The sequence below is a fragment of the Patiria miniata genome, unplaced genomic scaffold (assembly GCF_015706575.1).
Source record: "Patiria miniata isolate m_02_andy unplaced genomic scaffold, ASM1570657v1 HiC_scaffold_29, whole genome shotgun sequence".
In the NCBI taxonomy this organism is placed as follows: Eukaryota; Metazoa; Echinodermata; class Asteroidea; order Valvatida; family Asterinidae; genus Patiria; species Patiria miniata.
Window position 1 is genome coordinate 3,870,412 of NW_024037068.1, and position 16,111 is coordinate 3,886,522.

The following is a 16,111-nucleotide window of genomic DNA, read 5'->3' on the forward strand; positions in this document are numbered from 1 at the left end:
ATCAGGCCATGGGACCACGCGGCAGCCGATATCAGCGCTCAATCGGTCCTCGACTGAGGTACCCATCTATACTCCAAGGTGGAGGGAGGCAAATGTAGTAGCATCTTTCCCCAAAATGGCCGCCCGACCCTTTTTCCAAAACGACCGGCTGGGCTATTTTTCAAGATGGCCGCCAGTTTTTTTTTAAAAATGGCCGCCACTTGGACTCAGAAAATGACATACCAGCTTTATATGGACTACATGCAACAGACAAAGAGGCCAACATGATGTCAATGTTTAAAATGTATCCTTTTTTTTTTCAGTTTTTTTCTTTTCAATTAAAAAAAAAAGAAGGAGGCGGCCTCCAAAAGGGAAGCACGCTTAACATGTTTTTGTTTTTTTTTTTGGCCGTAACGCTGGCACCAACCCAGAAATTAGTCTGAGTATCACCCATTATCCACAGAGCCAAATCCTGGAGAACGTCTGACATCTCCTGACATCCAAATTTATGCAAGCCACGCGCCAGCCAATCGGAGTCGACGTTACTCAATCGTGACGTCATTTCATTCCCAAATCAGGAATAAATGGTTTGATTGGCCAATTCGAATGCAGTGCTTTGTAATGCCACAACAACCGGTCCCATATCGTGTAACATGATACAGAGCGCGTGACACGTTTTTAAAAAAATCCATTGTGTCTATGTGACGCGCAACGGGTGAATGACCGAATACCCGATATAGAAAGCGCCCGCTGATTGGTCAAAATCTGGGAGGTCAAGAGGCGGGGTCTTGCCTAATTAATCAGCAAATCTGTTCACGCGAAATAGACCACGGCATTCCCCGTGGTCTATTACATAGACTACCCAGAAATTAGCGTCTGGGCAAATGTTATGGCCACAGACAGCGATTTCTTTGTGTATTAAAGTGGAACACACTGCGAATGACAAACGTGCTACTCACACAGATAATGGTTGGCAGAATTTTTTGATTAAAGTCAAGATAGTAACCGAAGGTGAGCTGATCCAATTGTTTGTTGAACTTCGCACCATCATAGATCTAAGTTGATTAAAAAACAAAACAAAAAACCATAGATTATTCTCCGAAAACTGGTAGATCAAGGATACTTGTTTAATACCAGCCAAGCACATATTCATTCCCATTCGTAAATAGTGTTCGTTCAGAAAGTCAAAACAATTCAAAAATTATAAATTTCCAATGATTTTGTTCAACCATTTTACTGCATGTTTTATGAAACACCCCTCTAGCTATGGTTATGGTATGTGCCTCTTGCGAGTAGTACTACAAATCTCCTTATATGGAGATTGGAGAACTTAGCAGTGCCAGTGTGTAGTATTGCGCATACCTACATGAAGATAATATGGAGAGTGAGTGGTCACGTGTGATCGGGTTCAACCAATAAAAGAGTCAAAGGGACCAGATTTCACAAGAGTCCAAATTGATTGGACACTGGGAAAAAAAAGGATTTCAAACCAGTTGGTGTTTTGCCAACCGTTTAAAACCATCCACGTGACGGGCTCTCGACCAATAGGAATGGGTAAACTGTCCTCGGTATTTATGAATGGCAGTTTAAAGTGACCCAGTAAAGCTCGCCGGCATCAAAAGGGTTCAATGCAGTGACTCATTTCATTTCTAGTAAGTTACGATCTTTTTGGCTTTAGGCACGATATCACAAAACAACTGTTGACTGCTGTGATATGACGTTTTTAACCCCATCGGGGCGTAAAGCACCCTCAGCCTCGGGTGTTAAAAAACCTGCCATATCCCACATCACAGCAGTCATCAACTGTTAAAGGTACAGTCCATCATTTGCAGCTATCCAAAAAGTAACTGACGTAATTATTGTTGAAAAGCATACTTGGTTTAAAGACAGTAATTGGACAAAACTCCCTGTGAAATTATTCTTTCTGGCAAGCTGTCGTTTTGAAGAAATCAATGAAAGAAGGCCTTACCAACAATGCCTCTAGAGACGCATTGTTGGAAATTTCCTTGAGTAGTTTGTTTCTTTTTTCGACGACACACACACACGCACGGTTGCTTTAATTTGTCAGCTGAGTGCGCGACATCACGCAGCTGCAATCAACTCAGTGAGAACGTGTCTCGGACGCTGAAATTCTGGCCCAATTCAAAACATGTCTCAGCAACATTTGATTTGAAATCGAGATACTAGAATATTGTTATCTCGGAATATACAGCATATACTGAGCTGAAACTTCATCAGGTTAGTTGTTCAGCACCCTTCTTTAGATTTGAACACTGTTGTTGCTTCGAACGAACATAATGCACAAATTACAAATGATGGACGCAACCTTTAAATCAACAAATGTTTATAATCAGTAATTTTTTGTTTTCCCAGCCTCTCTTACCTGATTGAAGTAATACATCTCACCAAAGATAATGTAGGGTGGCCACAGGACGCACATTACGTAATGCATAATCATGGCAACAGCCTGGGAGTTTGTGGCATCAAATATCAGTACAATAGTCATCAGAATGACGGGTAACTGCAAGTGTAATGGAGAAACAAACAACCGGTAGCATGGTAATTATATCTAGCCAAGGCATTCCAGAATATTATCCCCATTCATCAGGCCATGAGACCACTTTCTTGCAGAAGCTTGAGGTCAGCGTGATGAAGCTTCTATCCTCACAGATACCCGTTGATATTGGAGAGAGTCAATTGCAGTAAAGTCAATTGCAGTAAACTTTTTGGCATATTCCAAAAGACAATCAGCTATCTTATAATCATTCCCAGTTACTTTTGACTAGAGTGAAAAGAGGAATAATTTCCTTAGTACAACTTCTGTGAATTTGTAACAGTTCTCTTTGATCATTTGATAAGTGTATTCATTTTACTTGATATATCTAGTATAGCCTTTTAAGTTTTATCTTAGTTTAGTTTGTTTCAGTAGCTAGCCTTTTTTAAAAATTTTCTCTATATCCAAGTTTTCATCTTCTATATTCCTTTTTGTTTTAAGATTAATTTGATTATTCAGGATCTTGGTATTCTCCATCCTGGTCAACTTTTACTTTCTTATTATGAGTCATTCGTATTCCCTGAATTGTTTTAAGTGTTATGATGCAACAGGTGTAACCTTGTCATGCCTGAGGCATTGGTCTTGGTATAATGTCCTTGGGGGTACCTTACTCACTTCTGGGTAAGACCAACCTATGTAGTACGCACACTAGTGGAAGAGGGCATTGACCAGCACTGGTGACCATGACAACGTTACACACAGCCTATTGTTTAAAGGGACTTTCACTTTTGCTTATTTGTAGATTCCATTTGCTTAGTATTTTATGAAGTTAATATTTATATTGACTTGACCACTGAACTGCAATTAACAGAGACGTGTTGTTTGGCAGCGACCAGCTCCACTGTTTAAACTGTCTCTGTAACCCTCCAGCTGAATCTGCCATATTCATATATTCATCCTCTGTCCTGCTCTAGGAACGAAGGGCACGAGTGCTTTATAACTGGACAGTTGAGAGCCTTTTCCATTCATCAACTGACAGCTAGAGAAGGGGTATAGACATATCCTTTTGGACCCCTTTCGTCCAGTCGTCTTCATCTCATTGTTTAAAGCATTGAGAGTCTTCATGTGAAGTCTTCAAGTTTCCCTCAGCACCGAGTCAAAGAATTCCGCCAAGCTAGTCTACTATTTCGGTCAAGTCAAGTCAAGTCAAGTCTCCAAGTCAAGCAAGTCCCGTCAAGTTTCGTCAAGTCAAGCAAGTCCCGTCAAGCAAGTCTACAACAACGGATCAAGATAGGCCCTTTTGTTTCCCTTATATATTCACTGTATTAATTGTTTTAATTGTTTTGTAATTATTAGAACCCTGGGTTTTCTTTTCTTTTTATAATATAAGTGTCCTCCACTGAGGATATTTGTATTAGATATACAACGCTTGAAATCTTATCCCTTTTTAGCCGGAATTGAATAAAACTCACTGGTTTCAAGCAAGATACAAGCGTATAACCGGTAAAAATTAATTGTGTCGGCGTATGCATTTTGCCATCATGCCCACTACACATGAAAATACATTTAGCGTGTTCAATTACTTTCCGCGTTCACTCATGCAAGCGCGACTGCGTTCGATTAAACTCGAGCCTGGCCCAAGCAACTGACCTGCTGAGCCGGTTACTTGGGTATTAAAGTATCCCATCAAAAATAAGACTGTGCTAAAACATGGCTCCCATCCCTTACAGAAATGCTTGCAAGCTTGCAACAAGCTAGCAGTAACCTTGCAGCAAGCTTGCATGCAAGCTTGCGTGTAAGGTTCCAAATACATGTATTTAAATTAGGGCAAGCTCACGGCAAGCTTGCATGCTCGCGGCAAGCTTGCACGCTCGCGGCAAGCTTGCACGCTCGCGGCAAGCTTGCGGCAAACTTGCAGCAAGCTTGCAGGCAAGCTCACCGGAAAGTTTGCGGGTAATATGTGCGGCAATGCACCAGCGGTGGGCCAGCGTTGGGAAGTTCAAAAACAACTCTAGATGATGGGTGGATATTGAGACATTGTGTTAACAGTGTGTCTGAAGCAGCATGGCTTCAGTCAAGCATGTCACCTTCAATATAATTATTTAAAACCAATTCACTTTAAAAATGGGCCCCGATATTTAACGTTTGTAATTCATTACGACCACGTTTGTCACTCGTATGTCGTCGAGTGACCCGAGATCGTTCATTTAATTACTCTCATGTATTGCACATGTACAACTTTCCCCGATTTAGAGGCACAAGAAAGCGCGGGGGGAGTAATCGAACACGCTAATTTTACTCAAAATTTTGGGATAGCAGTACTCGAAAAGTACTCAATAATGTTTTTTTTTTCTGAATTTACATATGTACTTACGAATATGTAAAAAAACTGAGCCATCGACTGGGTCGTCTTGAACTCCCTGAAGAGAAAGCTGAGACAGTAGCAGAAAAGGACCTCCAAGGGAATGTAGAAGATTATGAAGACAATGAGGCAGACGATTGCCCCTGCTGTGGTGAACGCGGAGCCACCCACTGCGAAGCCTGTGGCCAGATTGACGACGATACCAACGGCAGCAATCAGATACAGCTGGCTGCCGTCTATCAGCAGGTGGGAGGCCCAGTAATGGGTCATTTTGACCCCCGAGACGCGAAGCTGGGTGCGTATCTTCTCCTGTTTTGTTTTTGCAGATACAAAAGAGATCAACTTTGTTTATACTTTTTTGGCAACAGCTCTCATTGGTTTTAAACACATTTTCTAATCGATCGTCCTTGAGTTGGTTCTGTCCTCAATTCATCGATGATGTTGCACGTGTGTGTCCTCGATTTACACCATAAACAAACGCGGACACAGACTCTCGTTTTACTATACTCCCGAGGACAATGCTTTGTGTTTTCCTTTGTCCCTGTAATATAACACTCTCCCATAGACTAAGCACACAAACCTACCACAGAGGACCGTTTTGAACAAAAGACCCAACTCCCAAGGACTGAAAGGATCTGTTGTTCTCCCTTTGTGTGTCTGTCCTCGGGGGTTATGTAGAACAAGTACAGACAGACACACGGCCACATTGGTTTGTCTATGGTGTAAATTGAGGATTTTCTATTGTTCCTCTTCCCTTTCCCTTTGTTTATACTTGCAACAGCTCTCATTGACTGCATACACGTTTTCCAACCAAAGAGTCCTCGATTCGGTTTCTGTCCTCGATTTATCTATGATGTTGCACGTGTGTGTCCTCGATTTACACCATAAACACGAAACACAAAGACAAACAGATGGAAATGAATACACCTGCGAAATCCCCCTTTCTTGGCTTATAAGCCAGGGGGATACAAAGAGGTTGTTATTCCTCACATACCTGTCTGAGTTTCACAACCTCAGTGATAAATCCTATGGGGAGCAGGCTGACGGATAAAGCCACTAGCAGAACCAAGAGGAAGGTGTAATTGATCGTCGCTCCGAAAATCTGCCTAGGGAAGGGCTTGCTGGCGATGATCACATCTTTCAAATCCTTGCCTGGCGCCTGCAGGCGGGCGATGGCGTTGTTCAGCAACCCTAAGATGACGGGGATAGAGTGCTGGGCTGTGCTGTTATACAGTGCCAGGAACGCTGGTGCATTGCCCTGGGGGTGGTTCAAACCGGCATTGAGCAAAGTCAATTTGAATAATCTACATACATTTGAATAATCTACATACATTTGAATATATGATTACATTTGAAAACTTCAAATCTCCATTGATTTTTCTATTCAACCCCAAGTCAATTCTAATACATTTGAATATCATGAAGGTTTGAATATTCACATGTCAGTGCATATTTCATTCAATAGGAGTGAATTTGAAACATATGAAATGTTTGAATGTGTGAATTTTAAATTTTGATCAAATGTTGAAGTTTTGGACCTAGTTCAGTTATCAAAGGTTACATCGCAGTGATTCAATTTATTTCTCACACAGTACCTTACAACCATTTATCTATCTGAGTTATTGGCACGATATAACAAAGCAATTGTTGATTGCAGTGATGTAGGATATGTCGTTTCTAACCTCCTCAGGGCGCATACATGCAGAACCCTCGGCTTCGCCTCTTGTGTTATGCCCCCCTCGGGTGTTCAAAACGTAATATCCCACATCACAGCAGTCAACAAGCACAGGGTGAGTCAAAAAAAAGAAACCCAAATGTCGGGACCATTGTTTTAGTGAAGTTCTGCATGTAGCACTTTCAAAATCTAGAATATGAAAACCCAATTCATAAGCTTTCTTTTAGTACAAGAATCATTCAAATCACTCATGTACTTTTCAAGTTACGATATTTTAGACACAACAACCGTTTCAATGTTCTGTCCACGGATCACAGAAAAGCTGTGCGTTCTTTCAGCAAAACGAAAACAATTCACACACGTCCCTACGTGATTTGTTTTCGTTTTGCTGAAAGAGCACTTAGCTTTTTGAGATCCGTGGACAGAACTTTAAAACGGTGGTTGTGTTTAAAATTCCGTAACTTGAAAAGTACATGAGTGATTTGAATGATTCTTGTACTGAAAGAAAGCTTATGAATTGGGCTTTCATATCCTAGATTTTGAAAGTGCTACATGTAGAACTTCACTAAAACAATGGTCCCGACATTTGGGTTTCTTTATTTTTTTTTTACTCACCCTGTATTGTTAAATAGCTAATGAGCTGTGGGTTTCTTGTCAAAAAATTCCCTCAATTATTGTAATACCTACCCAAAACTGAAAGATAGCTGAAAAAAAATGAAACGCCTTCTTACAGCCATAATAATCCAATAGTTTTACCGCTAATAAATAAATCACAGTTATGGAGATGCCTATCTAGATGTAACGATAGTAGTGCATATACTTTATGTACTTACAGTTGTACCCAAGTCATTCGCCACAGTAGCCATGCTACGCGGAGCTTTTGAATTCACTAGACTCATATCGGTGATTTCGTCACTGATCAATTTCATGCGTTCAAATTCCTTCTTGAGAAGCTCGATGTCTGCAGAGGAGATTGTAGCATTTTTAGATTACCGGTTTTACTTATCCATATTCATCTTATTTTTTAGTTAATTATTACTCGTTAAATGGCAATGCTACTGTTGAAACTTTTCAATGAACATTGCTGTATAACGATTAATCTTTCTGACTGTTAAATTTGTGCTCTACACTTAAAGATGCAGTCCATCATTTGTAATTTGTGCATTTTGTTCATTTAAAGCAGCAAACGTGCTCAAAATCTAAAGGGTGCTGAACAACTAACCTGATGAAGTTTCAGCTCAGCTTCAGCTGTGTATTTCGAGAAAAACAACATTCTAAAATCACGATTCAGCTGAATCATGTTTTGAATTGGGCCTGAATTCAGCGTCCGAGACACGTAGTCACTGAGCCTATTGCAGCTACGCCATGTCGCGCACTGAACCGACGAATTACAGCAACGCTTGCCTGCGCTTCGCCGAATAAAAAAACTTGATTTACTAAAGAAATGTCCAAGGATGCGTCTCCTTTTAATGCTCATTAAGGAGAACAATTGTCCGACACGTTCAAAGTGTGGATTCGTAACACCTTACTACAGATTCGTAATTCCAAATCCAGACTTTGTGACCAGTGTAACAGATTTGTAGTTCCGAATCCACACTTTTAGCAATCGATAGTGTGACGTCATAGCAATGGTTTAATCGTTCCGAATCCACACTATTTGACCAGAGCAACAGATTCAAAGTTCCCAATCCACACTTTTAACAATACTGTGACGTCATAGCAATTATTTAAAGATATAGTCCATCATTTGTAATTTGTGCATTTTGTTCGTTTGAAGCAACAAAAGTGTTCAAAATCTAATGAAGGATACTGAAGAACTAACCTGATGAAGTTTCAGCTCAGCTTCAGCTGTATATTCCGAGAAAAACAGCATTCTAGGATCTCAATTTCAAATCAAAAGTTGCTGAATCATGTTTTGAATTGGGCCTGAATTCAGCGTCCGAGACGCGTTCTCACTGAGCCGACTGCAGCTATACGCGATATCGCGCACTGATCCGATGAATTATAGCAACCGCGCGCGTGTGTGCGTCTTGCCAGTGCGTGTGTGCGTCTTGCCAGTGCTTGCACGCGCTTCGCCGAATAACAAAACGAACTATTAATTTAAATATTCCTACGGTGTGTCTTAAGACGCACCGTTGGAAAGGCCTTCTTTCGTTGATTACTTCAAAATGACAGCTTGCCAGAAAGAATAATTTCACAGGGAGTTTAGTCCCCTTACTATCTTTCAACCAGGTATGTTTTTCAACAATAATTACGCCAGTTACTTTTCAGATGGCTGCAAATGATGGGCTATAGCTTTAAGGTATGGAGGCTACTACATTTTCTTTTTTGCCTTACCCTGACCACTAGTCAAGTTGTTCTGGTACAGCAACTTCGTCAGACCACTCAGCGGCGATGAGGCCGTTGTTTTCAGGTACAGTGTGGGGTCAAGGGCCAATTCCGGCTGGTCTTTGTTTATACCATCATCAGGTTGCACCACGCCGGTCACAATGGCACACGCTACCAGGAGGACGATGGGAAAGAGCAGACGGAATATGTACGTCTGCAAGATGAAATAAGAACAACTTAAAGTACTTTATGTCCCTTTAAAAGACCTGTGACGTACGACTGCAATGTTTCATGACATTAACGACACTTTTTTTGTGTAAAAAATACCGAAAACTTACTGCAATGTCTTATAACTATTTTTATAGTTGTAGGCTGTCAGCTTCGGTCCAAAAATTGGGCCACCGGTATCAAATGATCGAAAGGAGCAATGCTCATAGCGATTTTTGGCAAAGTATGAACATATAGAGTTTTAAATAGAAAATGTGTGATAGCTTTGCAGTGTGAGCGTTATAAAAGTACAATCAAACGACTGTTTTGTGCCACACTTCTACATGGGCACAGTGAATTATTTCACACATTTCGATCTACAATTCAATCGTCAATTGAAACCATTTAGGCACGTCTGGTTTCAAAGATTTAACAAAAGAGACCCCTCCCCCCACTCCACGAATAAAATTTCTTTTAGCTACGCTACTGCTTTCACAAGTAAATCACAAGTCAATTCACAAGTCAACGATGAGAAAGGAAAGCCGTTGTCACCGTTTGATTGGGAATTGAGTTGGGGCTAGATGACTTGTAACGCACTTGTGATGGACTTGCGATGGACTTGACAAGCAGCTCGACTACAACACTGCGATTTCCACAGATTGTAACGTTTCAACTCACTCTGGGGTTGCGCAGCATCTGCAGGAACTCCAGTTTACACAACGCCCTGATCTGGTACTTGCCGGGCTGCAACGGCTTGGTGATCAAATGCTCCACATTCAGGGCCATCGACTGGTCTCCCATCGACTTGTAGTTTCTACTGCGTCCTGGGTTAATCGGTGCAATGTCTGTTTTTTTTTTAATGAACGGGGAGATGAACAGAAGGTCAAAGTTCACACCTGCAAAGGTCAAACTTTGTGTGCCCACAGATGGTGGGTTCGCATGCAGTAGACCTTGCTACATTGAACGCAACGGGGTCAACAATGAGGTCGCCTTTTTCGGTGGTCGATCCCTATGTTTTGTAAATCTTTAAAAAGGTCAATTTTTGTGCATTTTTAAATGGCCTCAAATGACCTTTGACCTCCAATTTCAAAAGACTTGATATGAACCCCCACCCAAGGATCACTCCAGCCAAGTTACATTAAAATCCATCAAATTCTGTAAACAAGAAACATTTGAAGCATAATTGAACAATGACCTCTAATGACCCCTACGTGACCTCTGACCTCAGTAATCCGATGGAGAATTGTGTCTTCCCTCCCGGGGAATATGGGGATACGGACGCTATCACGGAAAAGGACTTGTAGGGTAGGAGCATTGTTGTCCTTTTATCCCTTTTTTCTAAATATTTCACTTGTGGGATACAAGTGGTCCTGGTCAGTACAGTTAAACGGGGATACGGCCGTCTGTTTCAGCAGATGGGAGTTCCAGGGTACTTGCATTGTTGTCCTTTTATCCCTTTTTCTAAAGTTTGCACTTGTGGGGTACCGTTTTTCTAAAGATTTTACTTGTGGGGTACCATTCCCTTTGTACGAGTACCCCACAAGTGGCTGAAAGCGGTACCCCACAACTGCAATCTTTTGAAAAACAGTACCCCACAAGTGCAATCTTTAGAAAAACGGTACCCCACAAGTGAAATCTGTAGAAAAACGGTACCCCACAAGTGCAATCTCTAGAAAAACAGTACCCCACAAGTGAAATCTATAGAAAAACGGTACCCCACAAGTGCAATCTTTAGAAAAACAGTACCCCACAAGTGAAATCTGTAGAAAAACAGTACCCCACAAGTGAAATCTGTAGAAAAACGGTACCCCACAAGTGAAATCTGTCGAAAAACGGTACCCCACAAGTGCAATCTTTAGAAAAAACGGTACCCCACAAGTGAAATCTGTAGAAAAACGGTACCCCACAAGTGAAATCTTTAGAAAAACGGTACCCCACAAGTGCAATCTTTAGAAAAACAGTACCCCACAAGTGCAATCTGTAGAAAAACGGTACCCCACAAGTGAAATCTGTAGAAAAACGGTACCCCACAAGTGCAATCTGTAGAAAAATGGTGCTCACAAGTGAAATCTTGAGAAAAACGGTACCCCACAAGTGAAATCTGTAGAAAAACAGTACCCCACTAGTGAAATCTTTAAAAAAAAAACGGTACCCTACTAGTGAAATCTTAAAAAAAAAAAACGGTACCCCACAAGTGAAATCTTTAGAAAAAGGGATAAAAGGACAAAAATGCAAGTACCCCAGAACTCCCATCTGCTGAAACGTCCGGTCATACGGAGATACAGAATTTCGGACTGGTAAGCGTCCCCCAAAACTTTGTTTTGGCGACACAAAAACAAATTGCGCACCAAGCTTCCAATGGCATATTTCATGGGTTGTTTGTTGGCCCTACTGTACCTGATGTCTGGACAATATCTGCTTCCTCAATCGGCTCATTCTCTTCATTCTCCTCGTCGCTGATGTTCAGAAAGACTTCCTCCAGCGACGTCATGGAAACCCCGTATGACTTGATGCCCAGTTGCTTGGCAACCGTGCCGCCTTGCATGCCAGCATCAGACTCAAGGGCTTGGAAGAGATCTGTGTGTCACAGAGTGTCAATATTTTCAGATTTCATTTTTACTTTCTTTTTAATAATTCCACTTTTATAATAACGGGAATGTACAACATTTGCTTTTGCTGTAAATTTCAGAAATTGATGGATTTTGGGGTAAATAGTTATAGCAAATATTGTTACACTGACCTGTTCAAAGTTTTGTGTTCATAGATGCTGGAAAAACCCAAGAAGGAAATGCTGTTCTTGTAGTCTGGTTCCCTGACCCTACTTCAGACAAAACGGGGCAATTTATAGATGTCGGGGAATTGTCTCAGGTCAAGGAACCAGACTAGCTGGCATCGCGGATGTGTAACTGATTGCAAACAAAATGTGAACTAACTAAATTTGGTAAACCGGGGGCAGTATTTGGAAAAAGCATTTTTTTTTCCAACGATGGCATTGGAAATCGATACAAAAATTCCACTTTTCTTGGAAATGACAGCACACCAAGTGCCATGATTTTACAGGATGCTTTAGACTGTCATTCACTAACAGTCCAGTAAGGTATTTCATAATAATTTGGTAGTTTTGTTTTTTGATGTTTGCAAATGTTATATATATTCCCTTTCAAACTTTAAATACTACTGGGATTTTTTTTACAAAAGAATACACTTTATTATAATTATTAGTTATCATTTAAATCATCATAAACAAACAAAACACACTATACTCATTAATTTGGGATTGTGCGAGCTGCAGCAACAGGTACTTTAATTAGCCTACACTTGTTTCTTCAACTTCTCCAATACACATCATTATTATGATAATTTTGCACGATATACATCGAGATATATATCAACATAACAAACTGTGAATTCAACCCATTGCTTTTGGTGATCGCCAGATACGAAAAACCACAAACCTTTTTGGAAAAAGTGGAAACGTATGCACTGACCTATGCTGACCACCGCTCTCAGGCTAGCTAAGCAATGATAATGGGAGGTTCTTAAAACAACGTATTTTAAGATAGAATGACTTTAGCCATTACAATAGCATATAATTAAATAAATAACCTGTGTTGCGTTGCTGCTAGCAAGCGTGAAGTGACGCGTTTCTCCGCTAGCATCACATACAACTACCAATTCAAAATTCCCGCTCTGACCATCGAACCATACCATCATTAACATATCAATGATAAATTCGATGCATTCTAATTCATTCTGGACTCAACCGAATACATCAACATTTTTTCGAGGGATTTTTGTACCAGGGAACTTGTTAGCATCCTGTATTGGTAGGGTATAGGCCAGTTCCATGCCGTGACTGCGGGAGACCACACTCTCCGGGACGTGGGTTGTCACCAGCTCCGTGATTTTGTCAATGTGAGCGCTCTTCTTTACCACCATGCTAGGAAAAGCAAAACAAAATAAAATAAAAAAATTATTAAATTACAACTCACACTATAAGGATGATTGTACTTTTTATATGGAAAGAATGTTGCAACCTGACGCCACTTTTTTCTTCACATGTCGTCTTCATAAGGCCCCCCCCAAAAAGTCTCTGGTTTCTGGTATGCGCGCGCGTCGCCGTAGCCATGCGCATCGTCAAAATGAATAAGTTCTTTTTCAATGAAAGATGATGTCTCAAAACCGCCAAACTCACTGGTTTGACTGGAATCCTGCTGCTGCACAACTTTAATGTGTTTTTAGATTGGGTTATGGTCGAGAATAAGCTTTATGTGGCCTCTCTGGACTCCAATATATTTGCACTAAGTTTAGTCGGGCACCATTTGCAGTCATCAGCCGACATTTGAAGCAAAAAAATCAGGTAAAAAAAAAAAAAAGCCACGTCGCCGCACCACTTTTTGGGCAAGCTCTATACCAGAAACTGGAGACTTCTTTTTTTTTGGCCTAAAGGTCAGTCATTGCAAAAATGTTGAAAAGACATGAATCTGGGACTGAGAAACATTTCCAGTTTTGTTAGGAAACACAATCGCTGAAGTGGCGTCTGGATACTACATTCTTTCCTACTTGATTGTTTTCAAACCATCAGCACTCATAAAATAGTGAGGAAGATTCTTGCTGTAGCATCAATGTTCAAATGAATAGAGCTGTCCATTTCCGATTTTGTAGTATTCGATTACTCAAAACTGCATTTGACCAAATATTCGGATATTCGAAACTACCAGCTGCAACTGCGTCCTGCGCCGGTACAAAGTTGCACAAAGAGAATAGCAGTTAAAATGTTTCGGCAACTGATATGAAGCCGAGTATTTTGTGATAAGTAAGATTTGAGGCTTTGCATGGTGGAGATACTAAATAATGAAAGGTTTGCGGAAACACCATGTGAGAATAATTTCACAACTAAGATGGTTTTGAAAAGAACCAGAGGTATAAACTCGACGTTCCGGTCAGTATGCTCTGACCGTCTTCAGGAGAGTGCCTAAACTCTAAGAAAGTAAACACTTCAGTAACAAAAGTGAATTCTCTTAGTTGAGAAATTATTCGCACATAGTGTTTCCGCAAACCTTTCATTATTTATTTTGTGATAACTATATAACCGTAAATAATGAAAGGTTCTTTTTAGAAACACCATGTACGAATAATTTCTCAACTAAGAGAATGGTTCTGAAAAGAACCAGAGGTATAAACTCAAGAGAGTTTATACCTCTGGTTCTTTTCAGAACCATTCTCAACTAAGAGAATGGTTCTGAAAAGAACCAGAGGTATAAACTCAAGAGAGTTTATACCTCTGGTTCTTTTCAGAACCATTCTCTTAGTTGAGAAATTATTCGCACATGGTGTTTCCGCAACCTTTCATTATTTAGTATCTCCACCATGCAAAGCCTCAAATCTTACTTATAAACCGTAAAGGGCTTTAAAGGGAATATACATCATTTGCTTTTGCTGTAATTTTCAGAAATGGATGGAATTGGGGGGTTGGAAATATATAGCAAATATAGTTACACTGACTTTTTTGAGGTTTTGGGTTCGAAAATGCTATAAAAACCAAGAAAAACGATCATTTTTCTGTAATCTGGTTCCCTGACTCCATATAAGAAGAAACAGAGCAGTTTACATACATTGGGGAATTGTAAGGTCAGGGAACCAGTCTAGCTGGCTCGTACCCGTTCATAGATTTGTAATCGATTGCAAACAAGTGCGATGGTCAATTGGGGCCAGTATTTGAAAAAAGAGCCAGTTGTTTCCAACGCTGATTGGCCGATCAGCGTTGGAAATTGATACAAAAATACCACTTTTCTTGAAAATGACAGTATACCAGGTGCCATGATTCTACAGGATGCTTTACACTGTCATTCACTAACAGTCCAGCAAGGTATTTCAAAATGATTTGATAGTTTTATTTTTTGATGTTTGCAAATGTTGTATTTTCCCTTTAACCTGCTACAAGGATGTGATCAATGAACCGCCGGTCTTGAAGGAGGAGGTGGGGCGGGGCTTGAAGGAGGAGGAGGGGAGGGGGCAGACTATAAAGAGTTTCAAGGAGGGGGGGGGGGGATTTCAATGAGGATGCTTTAAGGAGGACGAGGACTTCAAGGGGCGGATCAGTGCCTTCAACTTAGTCAGGAAGTAGAAGCATTGATGGACAAGACTCACCCAAGGTGGTATCCGATGCCAAATCTGTTTTTCAGGAAGAGGGAAGACCCATAGCAACGGAGACGCCCCAATGACATCATGGCCTTACGATCTGCACATCAAAGGCAGAAGAAACTATGACTACAGTACCGGGTAAAAGCTTTGGCCTTTACGGGCATTTGTGTTCTAAATATACTTCTGACTACTACAGTCATCAACCCATTAGTGCCTGTTCCGGCCCTAAGTGCCCTGCTGGTTACTGCTTAAACCGCCTCAAACTGCCCAAGCACTCTATAGACCTTTATCATGCTGCCACCATTTCAGTCATGTTCCCTGTATCCAATAACAGTACTGAATGATAATGCTTTGTATGCAAAAAGGAACCAGACTATTTTTCCTTCCAGCCTCGCTTTGGTTACGTTGATTTGAATGGGAAAAAATCAAGATGGCCGCAACATGATAATGGTCTACAGACCTTCTTCACAAGAAGCCATTTTTATTGCATTCCCTGATTTTTTTTTTACGCATAAGGGATTTTCTCGCGCGATAATGTCATGCGTTTTTATATATATATGCACAAACAATGAGCACGTTTACATTTACGTGACAAAGTCTTGCGACATATTGCACGATTTGTTAAAATCAAATTTCGATTTGATCTTATGATCGCGCGACAAAAAAAACCATTGCTTACGTATGTCACAAGTGCCTGAACTGATTGGTTGTACGGAATGGACGAAAAAAATCACTACCGGGGTGCAGAAATACAAAGACATCGAAAGAATGGACAACATATGGGAGGCATTTGCCACGTTACGATATCCTTGAGCCCTAATTAAAAATATCGCGCAACATATGACGTATTTGTTCGTTCACACACGCGCGTGTGCGAAATTGCCGCGCGACATAGTCGTTGCGACAAAATCAAGTATGTGTA

At 40.7% G+C, this 16,111-nt stretch overlaps 1 protein-coding gene across 1 annotated transcript in view; it reads right to left on the minus strand.

Annotated features, from left to right (window-relative positions):
- Positions 1 to 16,111, minus strand: part of LOC119735989 (ATP-binding cassette sub-family A member 5-like) — a 55,549-nt gene that overhangs the window by 16,996 nt on the left and 22,442 nt on the right. Inside the window, exons 13-22 of the mRNA XM_038209971.1 lie at positions 15,196 to 15,286; positions 12,846 to 12,985; positions 11,443 to 11,622; positions 9,724 to 9,890; positions 8,848 to 9,052; positions 7,344 to 7,471; positions 5,830 to 6,093; positions 4,848 to 5,144; positions 2,363 to 2,500; positions 939 to 1,034 (exon numbers count right to left, since the gene is read on the minus strand). Coding sequence (XP_038065899.1) covers positions 939 to 1,034; positions 2,363 to 2,500; positions 4,848 to 5,144; positions 5,830 to 6,093; positions 7,344 to 7,471; positions 8,848 to 9,052; positions 9,724 to 9,890; positions 11,443 to 11,622; positions 12,846 to 12,985; positions 15,196 to 15,286 — 1,706 coding nt within the window. The remainder of the gene's footprint in view (positions 1 to 938; positions 1,035 to 2,362; positions 2,501 to 4,847; positions 5,145 to 5,829; positions 6,094 to 7,343; positions 7,472 to 8,847; positions 9,053 to 9,723; positions 9,891 to 11,442; positions 11,623 to 12,845; positions 12,986 to 15,195; positions 15,287 to 16,111) is intronic.